The sequence below is a fragment of the Panthera tigris genome, chromosome A2, assembly GCF_018350195.1.
Source record: "Panthera tigris isolate Pti1 chromosome A2, P.tigris_Pti1_mat1.1, whole genome shotgun sequence".
Lineage (NCBI taxonomy): Eukaryota > Metazoa > Chordata > Mammalia > Carnivora > Felidae > Panthera > Panthera tigris.
Genome location: NC_056661.1, coordinates 20,889,276 through 20,906,085, shown reverse-complemented (window position 1 = coordinate 20,906,085; position 16,810 = coordinate 20,889,276). Strand labels below are relative to the sequence as shown.

Sequence of the window (16,810 nt, the reverse complement as noted above, 5' to 3'; positions counted from 1 at the left end):
GCCACCCCGTCACGGTCAACTCCATGATGGTCTTCGACATTTGCCATCAACCATGAGCCCTTGGGCCACGTATCCTTTGAGCCATTTGCAAAGTTCCAAATATAGCCAAAAACTTTTGTGCTCTGAGGACTGGAGCAAAATGGATTTGCTTATAAAGGTTCCTGCTTTCACAGAATTATTCCAGGGTTTATACGCCAGGGTGGTGGCTTCACATGTCATAACAGCACTGGTAGCGAGTCCATCTAGAGGGAGAAACCTGATGATGAGAATTTCATCCTGAAGCACACAGATCCTGGTGTCTCATCCACGGCAATTGCTGGACCCAACACAAACAGTTCCCAGTTTTTCATTCACACTACTAAGACTGAATATTTGGGTGGCAAGAATGTGACCTTTGGCAAGGTGAGAGAGGGCATAAATACCATGGAAACCAAGGAGTGCTTTGGGTCCAGTGATGGCAAGACCAGCAAGAAGCTCACCATTGCCAAGTGTGGACAACCCTAATAAATTTGATGTGTGCTTTCTCTTAACTACAAGACTGTTCCTTCTCCCATATGCTCATAATAGCCTATAATCAGTGCTCTCACTGCAGCTCTTTGGTTCCGTGTTTTCCTTACCCCCCTTCAAATCTAGTTAGATTGCAGAGTTAACATTATGATTATGAAATAACATAATGCTGTTTACAACAGCAACGAATAGAATTATCATATGGATAGCTAGTCCACTTCTGGGTATACACCCACAAGAACTGAAGGTAGGGACACAAGGAGAGATTTGTACACCTATACTCGCATTCTGCACAAGAACCAAAAGATGGAAGCAGCCCAAGTGCCCATCAACAGATGAAAGGATACCTAACATGCAGTACTTGCATACAATGGAACATTAAAAGGAATTTTTTTCCTTTGAATGGAAAGAGATTCCGACGCACACTACAACGTGATGAACCGAGAAGACACTGTGCTCAGTGAAATAAGCCAGACACAAAAGGTCAAATCCTGTACGATTCACAGAGACAGAATGTAGAACGGTGGTTGCCAGGGACTGGAGGGCAACGGGAATAGGGAGTTACTGTTTAACGAGTACAGAGTTTCGCAAAGTTCTGTGGATGGATGGTGGTGATAGTTGCACAACAATGTGAATGCACTTAATTCCACTGATCTGCACACTTAAAAATGGTTAAAATGGTAATTTTTACATTATGTCTATTTTGCCATAGTTTTAAGAAATAACTAGTTAAAACAAACAAATAAAACATGCCAGAATAGCCAAGAAAACACTGAAAGGGAAAAGCTACAAAAGTGGGGGCTGGTCCTACAAGACATTAAAAAATACTGTAAAACATCCATAATTAAACCACAGTTCAACTGCACAAATAGACAAATGGGACAGTGGAAGAGAGCAGAAAGTCCAAACATAGACCTGACTGCATCTGAAAATTACTGTATGAAAAAGGTAGCATCTTGAATCACTGGGACACAGATGGAGGTTTTAATAAATGCTGATGGGTGTTTAATAAACCACTTAATAAATGCTGGTCATTTAGAAAAAGATAAAATTGGATCCATACCACATACCATACATAAGGATGGGCTCCTGGGTGGCTCAGTTGGCTAAGAGTTCAACTCTTGATTTTGGCTCAGGTCATGATCTCACATTCATGAGACAGAGCTCTGTATCAGCTCTGGGCTGAAACCATGGAGCTTGCTTGGGATTCTCTCTCTCTCTCTCTCTCTCTCTCTCTCTCTCTCTCTCTCTGCCCCTCCCACACTATTGCTCACATGCACTCTCTCTCTCTCTCTCTCAAAAATAAATAAATAAACATTAAAAAATAAGGATGGAACAAGGATATGAAACCATGTAAGTACTAGAAGAAACCCTCACGGTGGGGAAAGGCCATCTAACTGTGACTCAAAATCCAGATGTAATAGAAGAGATGATTAACAACATTGATTAGATAAATATTTTACAAGTTATATTACAAAAATTACCACAAGCAAAGTCAAAATACAACTGACAAACCAGGAGAAAATATTTACAACATACATCACAGATGAAGGATATCCCTAATACAGAAAGAGCTCAAAATCAGAGGGAGGAAAAGCCCAAAAGCCTGAGAGAAAAAAATGGGCAAAAGACATGAATAGACGAGTCACAAAAATACGTAAAAGGTGCCCTTAATCACATGAAAAGATGGAAAACACGTATCAGACTGATTTACCTTACTTATCTTCCAGACTGGCAGAAAATCACACAGCATGACAACAGACTCTTGGCAAGGCTGTGGGGGGAATGGCGCTCACACACTGCTGGCAGGTAAGCGAGATGGCACAACGCTTGCGGAGGGAAATTTGGCAACAGCTGAAAAATTACATCTGCTCTTATCTTTTGACCTAGCAATCCTGCTTCTCGCAATTTACCCTGAAGCTATCCCCAGGACAATATGAACATATAAATGCACAGGGTTTTTCACTGCAGTACTGTTTGTAATCGCAAACGGTCGGAAATGACCTAAATGCCTATATATTAGAGAACGGTTGAGTGAATGATGGTACAGGGCACATTCACACAATAGACTACTATGCAGCCATAAAAAAAGGATGAAGGAAATCTCAGTGAACGAGTAGGGATTGATGTCCAGGATGTATGTAAGTGAGAAAGGCAAAGGACAAAAGGGTATCTACAGTGTGCTGCCCTTCAAGTAAGAAGGAATGGTGTATAAGAAAATATACATGCTCATTTGTACAAGAAGAAATACAGAAAGGATAAGCCGGAAGCTAGTGCTACTGGTTAACTATGGGCATGTGGTGGGGACAGGGTGGACAGGGAAGATGTGGATAGGATACAATGAATGGGGGTGGAGAGTGACAGATCCGAGGATACCTTTATGAATACTACGTATCAGTGAGAGAAACAGATACACAGAATATATACATTATATACATAAAACAAATGGACCACCACCACATTGTATTTCATCAAATAAACATATCCCACTGAAGGGGGTGGAGAACTAAACCAAGTCGCTTGAATATAGCGACATTAATACTAAATGCCCCCAGGGTAAAGAGACAAAACCTTACTTAGTAAGGTTTTTCTTCCAAAGAGTATGAATTAGCAGTTTGAAATTACTTTCTGTATATTCTAGGACTGAGCAAATAAATATACTATGAACAATGGGAGCTAGTTTTCTTCTAGAAGTAAGAAATATGTATAAGTGAGAGTGAGCCATGTGGTGTTGGGGTCAATTTGAAGGTATCATTAGGAATCCATGGTTTTTAACAGACAGAAAGAATTAGACATGGGTGTGTGTGTGTGGGGGGGTGTAATACGCAATTTAATGCAATTTAATGCAATGTAATATAATAATAGTATAACATAGTATAATAATATATATATTCCCCAGATTTGTCTGGCCTAAGAGCCTCACAGCAATGATTTCCCAGTAGCAATGAGCATATCTAACACCCAGATCTTGGTTTTTAAACTCCCCCACTGAAAGGAACCAGGGGTTCTTGGAGAAATAGCTGATTTCAGGGCTGGGTCTGGAGAAGTACAAGATGAGCCCAGCACTTCTTGCTATGCCCCAAATTAAAGACATACTCAAAGAACAATAGGAATATATCAGCTTGAGGAGGCTCTCTCTGGCCAAATCTGGGACAATTTGGGCACCAAAATAAAAAACAGTAGTAACAGGTTCTGTCCCTTTGAATAAGAATCCATGAGTTGATACTGATAATGAGAGATCTGGAGATGAAAAAGACATGACTTGGGGCCAAGAAGTCCACAGTGCAGTGGGCAACGTGGCCCACAGGTGAGCACGGAGGGAGCATTGCCCCCTGGGCTCCTGGAGGAAGTGGGCATAATGAAGGGTCTAGTGGAGACTCACGAGGGCCCTTTGCGCATCCGGGGTGTGCTCATGGCCCACTGCTTGATCTTGCTCAGGCTCTGCTCATTGATGAGCTGGTGGCCCTCAGAGGGCATGCAGTCCACGTACAGATTGTATAGCAGCAGAGCCTCTGTGTTCTTGCGCAGGGCGTTGGCCTGGACCACACGCTGCGTGAACACGCATGGGTCCTCAGCGCAGAAGAGAAGCTGGATCCGAGGCACCCAGTACTGGCAGGCGAGGAGGGGGTGCCTTCCTGGGGCCAGGTGGGAGAGAAAAGGGAACACACAACACAGTCAGACTCTCTAGGCCGGAACACTGGGCTCTAGCCTGACTCTGCTACTGATGCATGGTGGTCCTGCACAAGTGGGTTCTCTCTTCTGACACCCTGTCACATCTGCAGAATGGGTATGACAACACTCCTCTCCCTGCCCACCTCACAGTTGGCCATGGATGGATGTGAAAGTGCTTTGTAAACCATAAAGATCTGTGCACAGACAAACAGTCACACAGGGGCGGCTGCTGAAGTGCCCACTCCTCGCTGCCACACTCAAGGTAAACATCACTAACTGATGGGCCTTGGATGCCTTCTCTGCATCATGTTGCAAGTGGTACCATCAGCTGCTCAGGGCAGGCATATCCAATAATGGCCATTTGCCCTTCCTGGGGTCTCTCTCTGAATGATGGGTCCTCTGGTTTTCACTGGCCAGGGGACAGACAGCCACAGGACATACAGAGCAAGGAAGAATTCAGGCCTGATGTGGCTGTGCCATGGGTGGGGGGTGGCCTCAGTCATGGTCCTGAGTGGGGGGTCTGCATGGGGTGGGGCAGAGAGCCTGTACCTTCAGCGGTGACCCCTCCATTCAGAATGGGCTTCCCCGTCTCATCTCGCACCAAGCCGTTCTCATCTGTCTTGTGTACCAGGTACAGCTTCTTCTCCTTGTCATAGTCCACGACACCGACATCGCACCATTCATACTTCAGCTTCCGACTTTTGGGGTCCTCTGAAACAGAAGGGGAACCCACCAGTGCTCTCTGCTGTAGGGTGGGTAGGGGACTCTGTGTGGGCAGCAGGCGCTGGGAACGAGTCTCAGTGGCCACTGGTCTGGCCTCCCTCCCACCAGGATGATCCCTTCTAGCTCCAGCAAAGCAGCGATCCTGCTTCCTCCCAGCTGAGCTGGCCTCTGGGGAACCCCTGGTGGCAGGAGGAGCCAGAAGGACCAGACCCCTCTGTCTCTGTGCTCTGCATGACCCCATCAGGATAGACAGAGACATAGGCCAGCAGGGCTAGAATGGGAGGCAGGAAAGCCCCAGGCACACAGAGACCTGGTGAGGATGTAGTTGTGAAGCTCATCATGTCTGAACTGGACCCCTTCAAAGTGACCAAGACCAGAGTGAACCCCTTCCCATGGGCTGCATGTGGCAGTTGAACCCTTAGGCCCCTTATATCAGGACAGGTCAGGTCAAGGTAAAAGATTGCTGCCCTGCAGTGGTCCCAAAATGGGCCTCAGGGCCTGTTGGTCAGGATGGGCCTTCCACTCACTTCCTGGACTGCAAGCCTTTGCACTGCTTCTCCAGCTCATCTCCTGCCACCACCTACCCTTTTGTCTCTCCAGCCATACTGCATGTCTGGCTATTCCTGTGACTTTGGAGCTTACTCCTGCCTCAGAGACTTTGCATTGGCTATGCTCTCTGACTGGAACAGTCTTTGCTCAGGTCACCTCATTGCTAGTTTGTTTCTTGCTCAAATGGCTTCCCCTCCGAGAAGCATCTCTGCCTCAAAGAGTGCCTTTGCCCCAGGCACCCTCTGACTTGTTAGCCCATTTGTGTCCCTCACAGAGCCTGAAGTCATACTATGTATGCATCCAGTCCTGGTTCTGGTCAGCCTCCTCACACCTTTTAAGGCAGAAGTGCCTTAAAATAAGCTGATGGGTTCTACAGCCTGGGTTGAGGAAGAACAGCTGGAACTCCAAGGAATTGCTAACATGCTGGCTGGATGTTATATGCTTCTCTTTGGAAAATGCTCTTTGGAAAATGCTGACCTGTCTTGGCTCAACTTAGAGAAGATGATGTCACAAGAAGGCACCAGCAGAAAACCAGAGGTCTCTGGCAGAAATGCTCCCTGCCAGCCCCCCTCCCACCAGTGCCACTGCCCAAGGCCAGGGCCCACATGAAGGAGGGCAAACAGAAGCACTTCCGGGAGGCTGGTACTTGATACATTTAAGGTTAATGCAGCCCCCCCCCTTCTGGTTTTATTGCCAGGAATTGGAGATCTGGGAACAATTGAGTTAAATTATTTTTGTAATTAAGTCCAAAGTAAAGGGAACATTCTGGGCTTCTTGTCTAGTTCAGAGAAATTGATTCCAGCATTAACATGTTTTTAAATCGAAACATAAACTTACAGCCTGCTCAATGGACTTACTGTGGGGCCCCCTGGAGGCTGAGAAGTCTTAAAACCAACCAGCATGGCTCTCAATCCTGGGCAGAGTCCATGGGGGTTGGGGGGGCACTCCCCGTCCCAAAGCAGCATGTCCACCACGGGGCAGGGAGCAGAGCAGCCCTCAGCCCTGCACAGAGGGGCAGCCAACTCCAACCTCCAACTTCATAACCCAGATCTTCCTCAGATGCTCACTCAGAGGCAGCCAAGGTAGGTCAACCTGGCTCAGTTCCCTACAGCAGCAAACACAGCCCCAGGGCAGATGTGGGGCCAAAGGAGGGACAGACACAGACAAAGCAGAGATACAGCTCATCTGTGGGACATCAGTGCAGGTATGTGTGTTGGGGCGGGGGGAGATAGTGGCTGTGAATGGGTGATGGGAGGTGTGTGAGTATGTGTGGTGAAAACGTGTGTGAAGTGGGGGATGGTGTGTGAGTATGATGGTAAGTGTGCTTGTGAATGTGTGTTTGCAAGCAGGTGTGTAAGCATGAGAATGTGTGTTGTCCATGCAGAGGTGCAAGTTGAGAGGCCATAGGTAAAGCTAGAGCAATGGTGATTTCTAGGTGGCAGGAAGGAAGGCTTGAATTGTGTCCCTTGTACACATTTGAACATTTCCAACAAGCTTGCATATTTTTTATTATCAATAAATCAAAGATTTTTTTAAACACTAGACACCATCCAGCAGTCTCTTCCCCAACCCTCCCACAATGTCATCCCTGGTCCTTGTATTTTTTGACTCTATATGGCCAGCCCCTTAGTCTGTATCCCAGCTGGGAGGCCTCAAAAGGTGGGAGCCCTCCCCTCCCACAGCTGCCAGCCCCTAGGGCAGCCCAGAAGTCAATGGTTGGGCTGCTTGCCAGACAGGGATGGTACAGACCAGGATCCTGCCCCCCACCCATGCCGGCCCTGCTCACCATGACCTAGGATGTCATCAGTGGGCAGGAGGGCTTTTCCAGGGACAGGTTTCCTGTCCTGAGACCCTGGCTCCAAGCCCATGTTGATCCACTCACTGGGAGTCCGGCAATCAAACTCCTCATTGTCAAATACCTGGAAGAAATGGGCAGAGGTCAGGAGGAGGCAGCTCTCCCCTAGAGGGGCCAAATGGGTTGGGTGTGTCAGAAGATGAGGGTGCCTAAGTAAGTCTTCTCAGATGCAGAAGCTACAGACTGAGGGCCATGGGGCTGAATGTCTCCCCCACTATTCATAGGGGCCTGTGGGGTCTGGCTCTGTGAAACCCTGGATCCCCACCCAACCGGCAACGCTGATGCAAGCAGAGGGGTATTTGGGGACTCAGAGCAGGATATGAGCTCTCTCTCCCACTGCCCAAGGAACATCCAGCTCAGGCCCAAGGGAAGAGGTAGACCTTGGATTTTTCTGAGCATTCCACCTACATGCAGAAATGAAGGAGATTCAGGGTAGTCAGGAGGCCACCCTTAGTAGGGTGATGTGGATTCAGCTCTGCCTCCCCACAGGGACCGCCAAGCAAGACATACTCAGGGTCAGGGAGAGGAAGGGCAGGGAGGCTAGTGAAAGCTAGAGCAGGCTATGCTCCCTCTTTCTCCTTCTCGGACCCAGTTTCCCCATCGGTATCCCAAAGGAGCTACAATGAGGCCCTCCTCCACCTCAGTTCCCCCCATCTCAGTGAGTCCAGGAGCGGTGGTCAGGGAGCTCCATATACTACTCCACAGTCCAACTGGGCTGCTTCTGGTGCCTCAAGGTTGGGAGCTGGGGGGACAGAGATTGCATACACAGGTTCCCCAGGCTCCCAAGCAAAAAGCAGAGTCAGCATCTCAGGGGTTCTGGGGCCCCTTCTGTCCCAGCCTAGGATGATCAAAACCCCTGGCGGGAAGGTCCAATTATGCTTGACAAGTGAGTGCTTATGATTCCCACAGATCCCCTTTCGGGTCTGATCTCTCAGCTGGGGTCCTGTACCCCTCCCACCCACCCTTCCCCCCACTGCTGACCATCAGCTTGCTATGGAAACTAGGCTCACCTTCAGTGGGAGGTAGATGGGAAAGAGCGGGTCATGGCCCTGCTCAATGGTCTGGGGGTGGTGGGGGTCTGGGTGCCTGGGCATGAGCTTGTCAGAGTCGATGCCCTCATGAGCCAGTAACTGCTCGATGTCCAGACTCAGGTACAGCCGCTTCCTCCTGGCCGAGGGGGGACAAGGGAATCTCATGACAGCTCAGCTCATCTGAGATGGCTTCATGGATGCCAGCAAGGGTCCACAGGGTCGTGGTGGATAAGAGTGTGGCCCAGGGATGCCTCCAGGGCCCCCCACCCCTCTGGAATTCATCAGGAAGTAGTGTGGTAGCTGGGGCTGATGTCTTGGGCCCCGGCTGCCCTGTGTCTGTCTGGTACTTCCACTACATTGACCTAAATGCCACCCTCCCCAATCCTACAGCAAGGAAAGCAGTTTGTTCCTATAAAGAAACCAAAGGGTGAGGCGCCTGGGTGGCTCAGTCAGTTAAGCATCTGACTCTTGATTTCAGCTCAGGTCATGATCTCATGGTTTGCGAGTTCAAGCCCTCTGCACCGACAGCAGGGAGCCTGCTTGGGATTGTCTCTCTGTGTGTCTCTCAAAATAAATAAATAAAACTTAAAACAAAAACAAAAAATAAAGCAAAGGGTACAAGATTTGCACACAGGCCCATTTTAGTAACCTCTGCCATGAATATGGTCACCTAGTAGCCTGCTGTCCCTCGCTCCTTGACTTGGGTGAATGCCGCCCCCCCAAAGGAATGGGCCCTCCCACTGCCAACCTGGCCATACCTCTCAATCTCAATCTTTCGGGGGCACTGGCCTGGCAGCACCAGGAAAGGCACCTGCACCTTGGGCTCGTAGGCCTGCAGTGGGAAGTCAGTCTGGGTGAGCACCCGGGTGGTGGACTCGAAGCGCTGCTGTTCCAAATGTTCCTCGAAGCCTTCAGGAATCTCAAAACTTCTGACTGCAGGCAAAGGCACAGGCAGGAGTGTCAGGGGCTCAGGCCAGAGCCTAATACGCCCCAAGACAAAGCGCTAGGTACTGGGTATGAGCGCCCTGGGGCAAGGGAAGCTCAGAGCTTGCCTGTGGCTGGCAGTGGCGACAAGAAGCCAGATTTGGCACCAGGCACCCAAGGGAGGGCAAGTCTGGAGGGACAAGGGCCTCCAGAGGGTGTGTTTTGGTCTTGCTTTTCCTCATGTGGATGGGGATGCAGAGCTGCCGAGCATCCCCACCCCACCCCACTATGAATGGTAGGAGCACCCCACAACCCTTAGATCTGTACTCTGTAAGCATTTTCTGGGCCACAGATGTCTGTGAGACGGTACAGCCCAATAGACTGGATCCTCAGCTCACCGCACAAATGCACATACATGTGATATTTCCTGAGCCACTTCTGGGGCTTCACAGACCCCATGAGGTCCGTGGGCACTGAGAGGACTAATCTGGGCAGTGTCAGCAAGGAGCCAGGCCTCTCCTGGGGCTGGGGAGGAGAGGCAGACAGCTGGGACCTCTGAGCCTGATCGAAGCGGGTATCCTGTCTGCCAGCCAGGTGGGAGGGCTCCCACCTGATTCCTCACTCAGGGCCCCACCCACCTTGCTGCTTCTCCTGGAGCCACCCTATTCTCCCCTCTGCCACCGGAGACTGCCCCACACTCTGCAGTCCTGCCCCAGTCCTTACAGGACTCAGCGCAGAGCCTGGGAGGAGAGTCCTCATTCAGCAGAGATCTTCTGGGCACTTTCCCATGCCAGGCCCTATTCTAGACACTGGGGTCCCAGCAGGGAAAACTCAGACACAGCCCTGGCCTTCTCCAAGCTCATGTTCCAGGGGAGGTAGAAAAGGTAATTTATACATGTGAAAACCCTAGTGTCCCCAGCTGGGCAGAGAACTGATACCCTGGCCCTCAGCAGCCTCACCCACTGTGGTGCCCTTGTCACAGCTCAGCTAAGAGGAACATAAGGTGTGGTTCACTGAGCACTAACCGTTAGCTTGGCCCTTGCAAAGCACCTTATATCTTGTTACCCCCATTTTATAGCTAAGGAAACTGAGATCCTGAGCCAAGTAGAAACAATCTAAGACTAGAGGTCTTGCTTCTAAATGGCACCCACTCATCCACCCTGCCCTTCTAGGCACTGACCTTTTGGAGTAAACTTGTCAAGGTCGGCCTGCCACAGGAGATCTCGGTTCATGCAGGGACCACGGCATACTTCCTAAAACCAAATCCCAGAGCTCTAAGGGGGTATAAACATCCTGGGGACAGGCAGGACCTGGGAGGGACCACAAGGCCAAGTGTCGCCCCCAAGCCCACCGGGGAACACCCAAGGGCACGGGAATGGGGCAGAACAGTGAGTTTCCACAAATCCTCATTCAGAGGCCATAGTGGGCAACAAGCTCCAGCCACTTGGGACACCCCTGACCTCACCCCCTTCTGATCCTGCACAGCTCCCTCCTCACTCTAAGAACACTCCTGCTGTGTCTGGGAGCTGAGCCACTAGATGGAGGGATCACAAGGCCAGCAGGTGTCTCTGTGCATGTCTCCCCCACCAAGGGTGACTCTGGCACCCCCAGCATAGTGGGGATCCATGGATCTTTGCCCTAACCCTCTTGGCCTATCCTAGTTAGAACTTTCCTAAGGCTGTCCAGGACTACGGGGCTCTTTGAACTCTCCCCTGGTCATCACCTGTCTATACTCCCCCTACCCCAAGCCTCCATCTGTCCTCTCACAGTCTCTCCTCCTTCTCTACACAGGCCATGGAGCCTGTCAGGGTTCCCAAGCCTCTGTACCTTCTGTTCCCCATGCCTGGAACACACCTCCTCCCAGCCACCCAGTAAACACATAGTATGCCACTTTGTCCAAGGACCCCCTACCCAATCAGAGCTGAGGGACAATTCCCCCACCAAAGTCATCGTCCCATGACAATAGGGACATGGATGTCTTGTCCTCACTGTCACCAGTGCTCAGTCCAGGGCCTGTCACATAAGAGATATTCAGTAATGAATTGTTGAATGAATGGGCAAATGGATGGAGGGACAGATGGACAGATGATCAGAAGGATGGATGGGTGGGTGGATGGTGGGTGGATGGATGGATGGACAAATTATTAGACACAGATGGCTAGATGGATAAATGAACAAATGGACTGATGGCAAGATGGATGGGTGGAAGGAAGCAAGGAAGGAAGGGTGACTGGAACCCACAAGAGGGTTTGGGCTTGGTAGGGGACAGCTACCACACTCACCCCCATTTGATCCAAGCTTCCAGGGCTGAGGATGTCAGAGTAGTACCCACGCTGCTTCATCAGGGGGTACTTCTTATCAGTGCCTGTCAGGGGCAACTTCTGGGGCTGCCCCAAGACTGAGAGCGTGGGTGGGGGCAGGGGTAAAGGCAGGGTATTGGGGTCAGGGCTTAGAGCCTTGGAGCCAAAATCTGGTCCCAGAAGAATCTTCCCCAGGTTATACTCTAGGTCTGCCTGGGTCCTCTTCAGGTTACACTCTTGGCCTGCAGGAGTACTGCTGCACTCTGGGCTCTGAGGGGTCCTTCCTGGGCTGTAGCCTTCTCTGTTAGGCTGCTCCATGCTGCTTCTTGAGGCGCTCCTAGGAGAAGATACTGGCATCACTGGGCCCTTGCTGGCTTCTGTTCAGCCCCCAGGGGCACCGGGACACAGGGATGCCTCATCTGCATCCTGCAACCGGCCACAGCTTGCCACACAGAGGGTGGAGAGGGAGGAAGTGGTCTCCTAATTTGGACAGACACAGACACGCAGTGCCAGGCAGGTCCCACCAGGAGACAACAGGGCCTTCCCTGGATGTGGCATGTGAGAAATGAGCCCCCAGAGTCAGGGGCGGAGTGAGGGGAGTCAGGGAAGCTCTGCAGATGCCCCCGCTCCAGTGCGTCCTTCTACACCTGCTCACCCCCTCTCCTCCATGTTAGAGAGCAAGGCCTGGTTACTCACAAAGGAGACGAGGAGGGTGGCCCAGAGTTCACTCAGTGAAAGGCCCTGTTTGGTTTTCCCCAAAATGACTTTCAGCAGGAGGCAATCCTGGTGCCCCAGCCCAACTGAACTGCCCTGTCTCTCCCTACTGTGAGGTGCTGGGCCACGCGCTGTCTCCCCCACCTGTGTCTGCCCCACACCATAACCCAGGAACCAGAGGACTAAATGGTCTCCCTGGAGGGATCCTGACCTTCCCGTGACCCACAGATCCCGCTGTTACAGAAGGGTATTCAGCTGCCCTGGCTCTCAGGGTCAGTTCAGCTCATGCAATGCATCCCCTTGCGTCTCCCCAACAGGAACAGCACATGTACCACGGGGCTGCATACACATCCACCATCCCAGGGACAAGGGTTTGCAGAACTTTTACTACAGGCTGAGCAAGCCCTTGCCAAGCCGCTCTTGCTTTTGGCTACCTCAAAACGTATCACTGGGGGAAATCCTTGGTCAGGGCAGGGTTATAAGAGATTTGGACAAGGGTATGGTGATGAAGAGGTTTTCATGTAATGCAGATACAAAAATAAAAAGGGAGTGAGTCTATAATTATCTCAATAACAATGTCATTTAAAAAGAGAGGGTATCTTGTTACAAATAGAAAGGGAGGGAGGCAAACCGTAAGAGACTCTTAAATACAGAGAACAAACTGAGGGTTGATGGGGGAGGGGTGGGGAAGAGGAGAAAATGGGTGATGGGCATTGAGGGGGGCACCTGTTGGGATAAGTACTGGGTGTTGTATGTAAGCAATGAATCATGGGAATCTACCCTCAAAACGAAGAGCACACCATATACACGGTATGTTAGCCAACTTGACGATAAATTATATTAAAAATAAATAAATAAATAAACAAACGAACAAATCTTTAAAAAAAATAAATAAATAAAGAAGAGAGGGTATCTTAACAAAAGAATACCCTGACCCAAGCGTCACCCTCTCCTCTGGCCCCATCCCATTTCCCAACCCCTGCACACTACGACAAAGCAGCCAGGAGTTCACGGTACAAGCCGCTCTGTTGGCTGGGTGTTTCGTGCCCTGTTGTCTCCATTTTAAGCATGCCTGGCTGGTGTAGGCTTCCTGTTGGATCACTGCAGGGTAATCCTGTCTGGACTGACCTGAAAGGCGGGCTGGGCAGCCAGGACTGTCTGGATCAAAGCTACCCAGCAGTGCTGAAGCAGCCTGAGGTGCTGAGTCCATTTGTAAGAAGTAGGTGGTGAGCTGGCAAGACCACTTTAGGGCCCATGAAAGGCCAGATAGGGCTCTGGCAGGAAGGCCCAAACTCTGAGCCCAGAGGCTGACCAGTTTCTAACCAGTGTCCTACTAGAACTCGGCTCCCTGAACCCATTCCCTGGTAGTCAGCCACCTCATGGGGCAGGCCCTAAAAACAATGTTGAGTTTGGCCTACCCATCTGACAGTCACCAGCCCTTCCCAGAGCACCCTAACGGACAGAGGACCCACTGGGGCTCAGCTCCATCATGGCTGCAAACCCAAAGATGTCTGCTCATCTTTGAACAAAATCACCAAACAGGGCAGTTCTTGGAGAGGCGGGGTCCCCACTCCACAGGAGGGCATCCCACTCCCTGGTTTCCCCAGCTCTCAAATGTGCTTGAATATGTTGGGCTGCAGAACTGGTGTGTCATCAGGCTCAGCCAAGATGACAGATGCAGAAATGTCCAGGAAAGCACAGTGTTACTGGAGGCAAAAGGAGCCTGTGTTGGGTTTTTTTTTTCTCCCATGAGCCAACTCCCTCCAAGAAGTCTGGCAGTGGGGGATCCATACAGACATGTTCCATGAAGGAAGGCACGAGAGCAAGCTGCAAACTCAGAATCCTGTCTCTCCTCCATCCCTCAGCCCTTTACAAAGATCCATGGCTCCCTTCCCATCCCACCCCAGCTCTAGGCACCTGTGCATTGCTGGTGTGCACAGGACCTGTGACAGATACACAGACAGATCCACCTCTGTCTCCTATCAGCCCCACCAGTGATGGCTGCCTCTATGTGGGAATGAGTGGGGCTGGTAAGAGGGTGAGTACATGGTTACCAGCAAGCCTCTGCTGCTCACTCTGGGCACTCTCCCCTCTTACATGAGGAAACTGACCAGTAAGATGGCAGAGGTGGCCCCAGCAGACACAGTGTGTGGGAATGGTGAATGCTATTAGGGGCTTACATGTAGTTTGTGCAACATCTCGTTCAAACCTCTGAGGTGAGAACTGAGACTATCCTCATTTCTCAGAGGTAGGGCAAATGAGGTTCAGAGAGGTTAAGGGACCTGTGCAAGTTCAGCCAGCCAGCAAGAGGCACAGGTGGAATTTAAACCGAGGCATTCTTTCTCCCCAGTCAGACCACCTGGGAGTTCTAATTGCTTGAGTCAGAAGAAGCTTCAGGTTGGATTCAGTGACTTTCAACCCCATGTGACCCAACCACCCACCAGGCACTGGCTGGATGGACACAAATGAACAAGGGGGTTTGATCCTCACGACACATACTACTACCATCACCAATCCACAAACAAGGAAATGAAGGTCCAGAGAAGTCAAGAAACTTGCAAAGGACACACAGCCAAGAACTGACAGAACCAGAAGGGAAACTGAGGTCTTCACTTCTGGCTGACCCAAAGATCCATGTCCCTAAGCAACACCACAGTGGTTCTCAAACTGCACCAAAGAGCCCTGAGGTTCTTTGGTGAGTGCTTGTGGGGAGGAGGGCCAAAGCAGAAGAAATTCAGAGCCACCCAACCTTGGATTCAGCAAAGACCCTGTATCTGTTTCACATACCAGGTTCTGTGTAAGGTGTCATCTAATAGATCTGTGGCTTAAAGGATTTTTGAAGTCTCTTCCCTTGTGGGGGCTACCTGGCAAACACTACTACTGTGGATGGCAATAACCCTGACAGGCGTGGGGTTCTCTCCGCCTTTTTGGAGTACTCACCTAATGTGAGCCCCTCTGTGCTCCCACATCTGTCTGAGGCTCTTCCCTCCAGCGAACACCTCCCTGTATTGTATGTGCGCATCTATCCTCCCTGCCAGGTGATCGTGAGAGCTGCAAATGCAGGAATTCGGGGGTGACGTTGGTCTCTGGAACCTCAGCACCTAGCACAGGACTGGCACAGGCTTGGCACAGAGTAGGTGCCTCAAAGGTGTCTGCCAAATGATTTCATGAGTGAGAAAAGTAAGGAAAGAAAGCTGATGTCTGTAACGAGTCTGTGAGATAGGGACGGCGGTGCTCTGAGGATTTGCAGATGGGGACATGGAGGACTATGGCTGCAGTTGGCATCAGGAGAGGGACTGTGTGGCTGATAAGGACTTAGGCTCCTTGCCTGCAGGGGCCTTCCACAGGGCGGGAGTTGTGGCTACATTCTCCGCGTGTGGGGCCGGGGGAGGGCAAAAAGTCAGCCTAGTAAGTACAGGGCTTACCCGGAAGGTTGTTTAAAAGTGTCTCCCACTCCTTTCCCCCTGGCCGAGGCTCAGGAAACTGAATGCGCAGTCAGAGACAGGAATGTGGACCCTGGGCCGGAAGGGAGTCCTCCTTCCCGTCCACTCGCCTTCTGTGCCTTATCGAGGTGCCCCTGCCCCTGCTGGCCCAACCATCCCCCTCGGTGGCCACCGACTTACCGGCTCCAACGAGCAGAGTGCGGTCTGGTGGCCCGTCTCTAGGGAGGGACGCTGGGCCTGTTGCTAAGGGGCGGGATCATCCGCGCGGCGGGCGGGACTTCCGCCCCCGAACGCTCCCGGGTCTGCAAGTCCCCTCGCCCAACACCACCTACAGGCTGGGACTTGGTTCCTCCCGCCCTGTGCTCCCGTCTTTCCTCGGCGGGATGGGGACAGTGGCCGCCCTCTAGTCTGTCAAACCCAGGCTCCATTACCTGTCTCCCCTCCCTGACTCTTCTAGAGTAAAGAGACAAAACAGCCAAACGCAGGGTAAGGACTTTGATTGAATCCTGGGGAAAATAAATAAAATAACAAGTAAAGTTATGTGAATAATTTGGGGGTAATAATTGAGGAAGTTCATATCTAAGCCACAGCTGTGGGCCAGATGGTCAGATCGCTGCGAAAAGGGTCACTTCTGTTCTCTGGAGGTTCAGCTTGCACAGAAACACACACACACACACACACACACACACACACACACACACACACACCAGGCTGCAACTCAGCCTCCTCAGGGTGGGCAGTGGGTGCTCCTGCCCCCGATCTTTGGCCTCGGTCACCCATCTGCTCCAAGGACCTGGCATGAGTTCAGGCTTTGATCCTCCTGTCTGTCCTGGATATTGAATTTTTGTTAATTTTCTTAGATGTGAAAAATGATATTGTGGTTATATAGGAAACTGTCCCTGTCTTAACTGATGTGGGCTGGAGAATTTCAGGACAAATGTCAGGATATCCGCTGCTGTGACTTCCTTTCAAATGGTTTGGCTAGATTTATATATAGATAAGTATAGTTAGGAGATGAAGCAAAAATGGTCCAATACTGACAACTGAGAGATATAAACGTTTACTGATGTCCACTGCACTAGTCTTAAACAT

The 16,810-nt window shown here is 50.8% G+C and overlaps 1 protein-coding gene across 4 annotated transcripts in view; it reads right to left on the bottom strand.

The window, feature by feature from the left end:
- Nucleotides 1-16,178, bottom strand: part of DNAH1 (dynein axonemal heavy chain 1) — a 76,162-nt gene extending 59,984 nt beyond the window's left edge. The window contains exons 1-8 of one of the 4 annotated variants that reach the window (XM_042979085.1): nucleotides 15,701-16,178; nucleotides 11,544-11,898; nucleotides 10,442-10,514; nucleotides 9,096-9,270; nucleotides 8,317-8,473; nucleotides 7,238-7,370; nucleotides 4,729-4,890; nucleotides 3,890-4,142 (exon numbers count right to left, since the gene is read on the bottom strand). In XM_042979085.1, the coding sequence (XP_042835019.1) occupies nucleotides 3,890-4,142; nucleotides 4,729-4,890; nucleotides 7,238-7,370; nucleotides 8,317-8,473; nucleotides 9,096-9,270; nucleotides 10,442-10,514; nucleotides 11,544-11,879 (1,289 nt within the window). In that variant the 5' untranslated portion in view covers nucleotides 11,880-11,898; nucleotides 15,701-16,178. Of the gene's footprint in view, nucleotides 1-3,889; nucleotides 4,143-4,728; nucleotides 4,891-7,237; nucleotides 7,371-8,316; nucleotides 8,474-9,095; nucleotides 9,271-10,441; nucleotides 10,515-11,543; nucleotides 11,899-15,215; nucleotides 15,679-15,700 lie in introns of those variants that run through there. The other 3 variants (XM_015537467.2, XM_042979086.1, XM_042979084.1) reach the window with 3 other exon arrangements.
- Nucleotides 16,179-16,810: the final 632 nt, after the last annotated feature.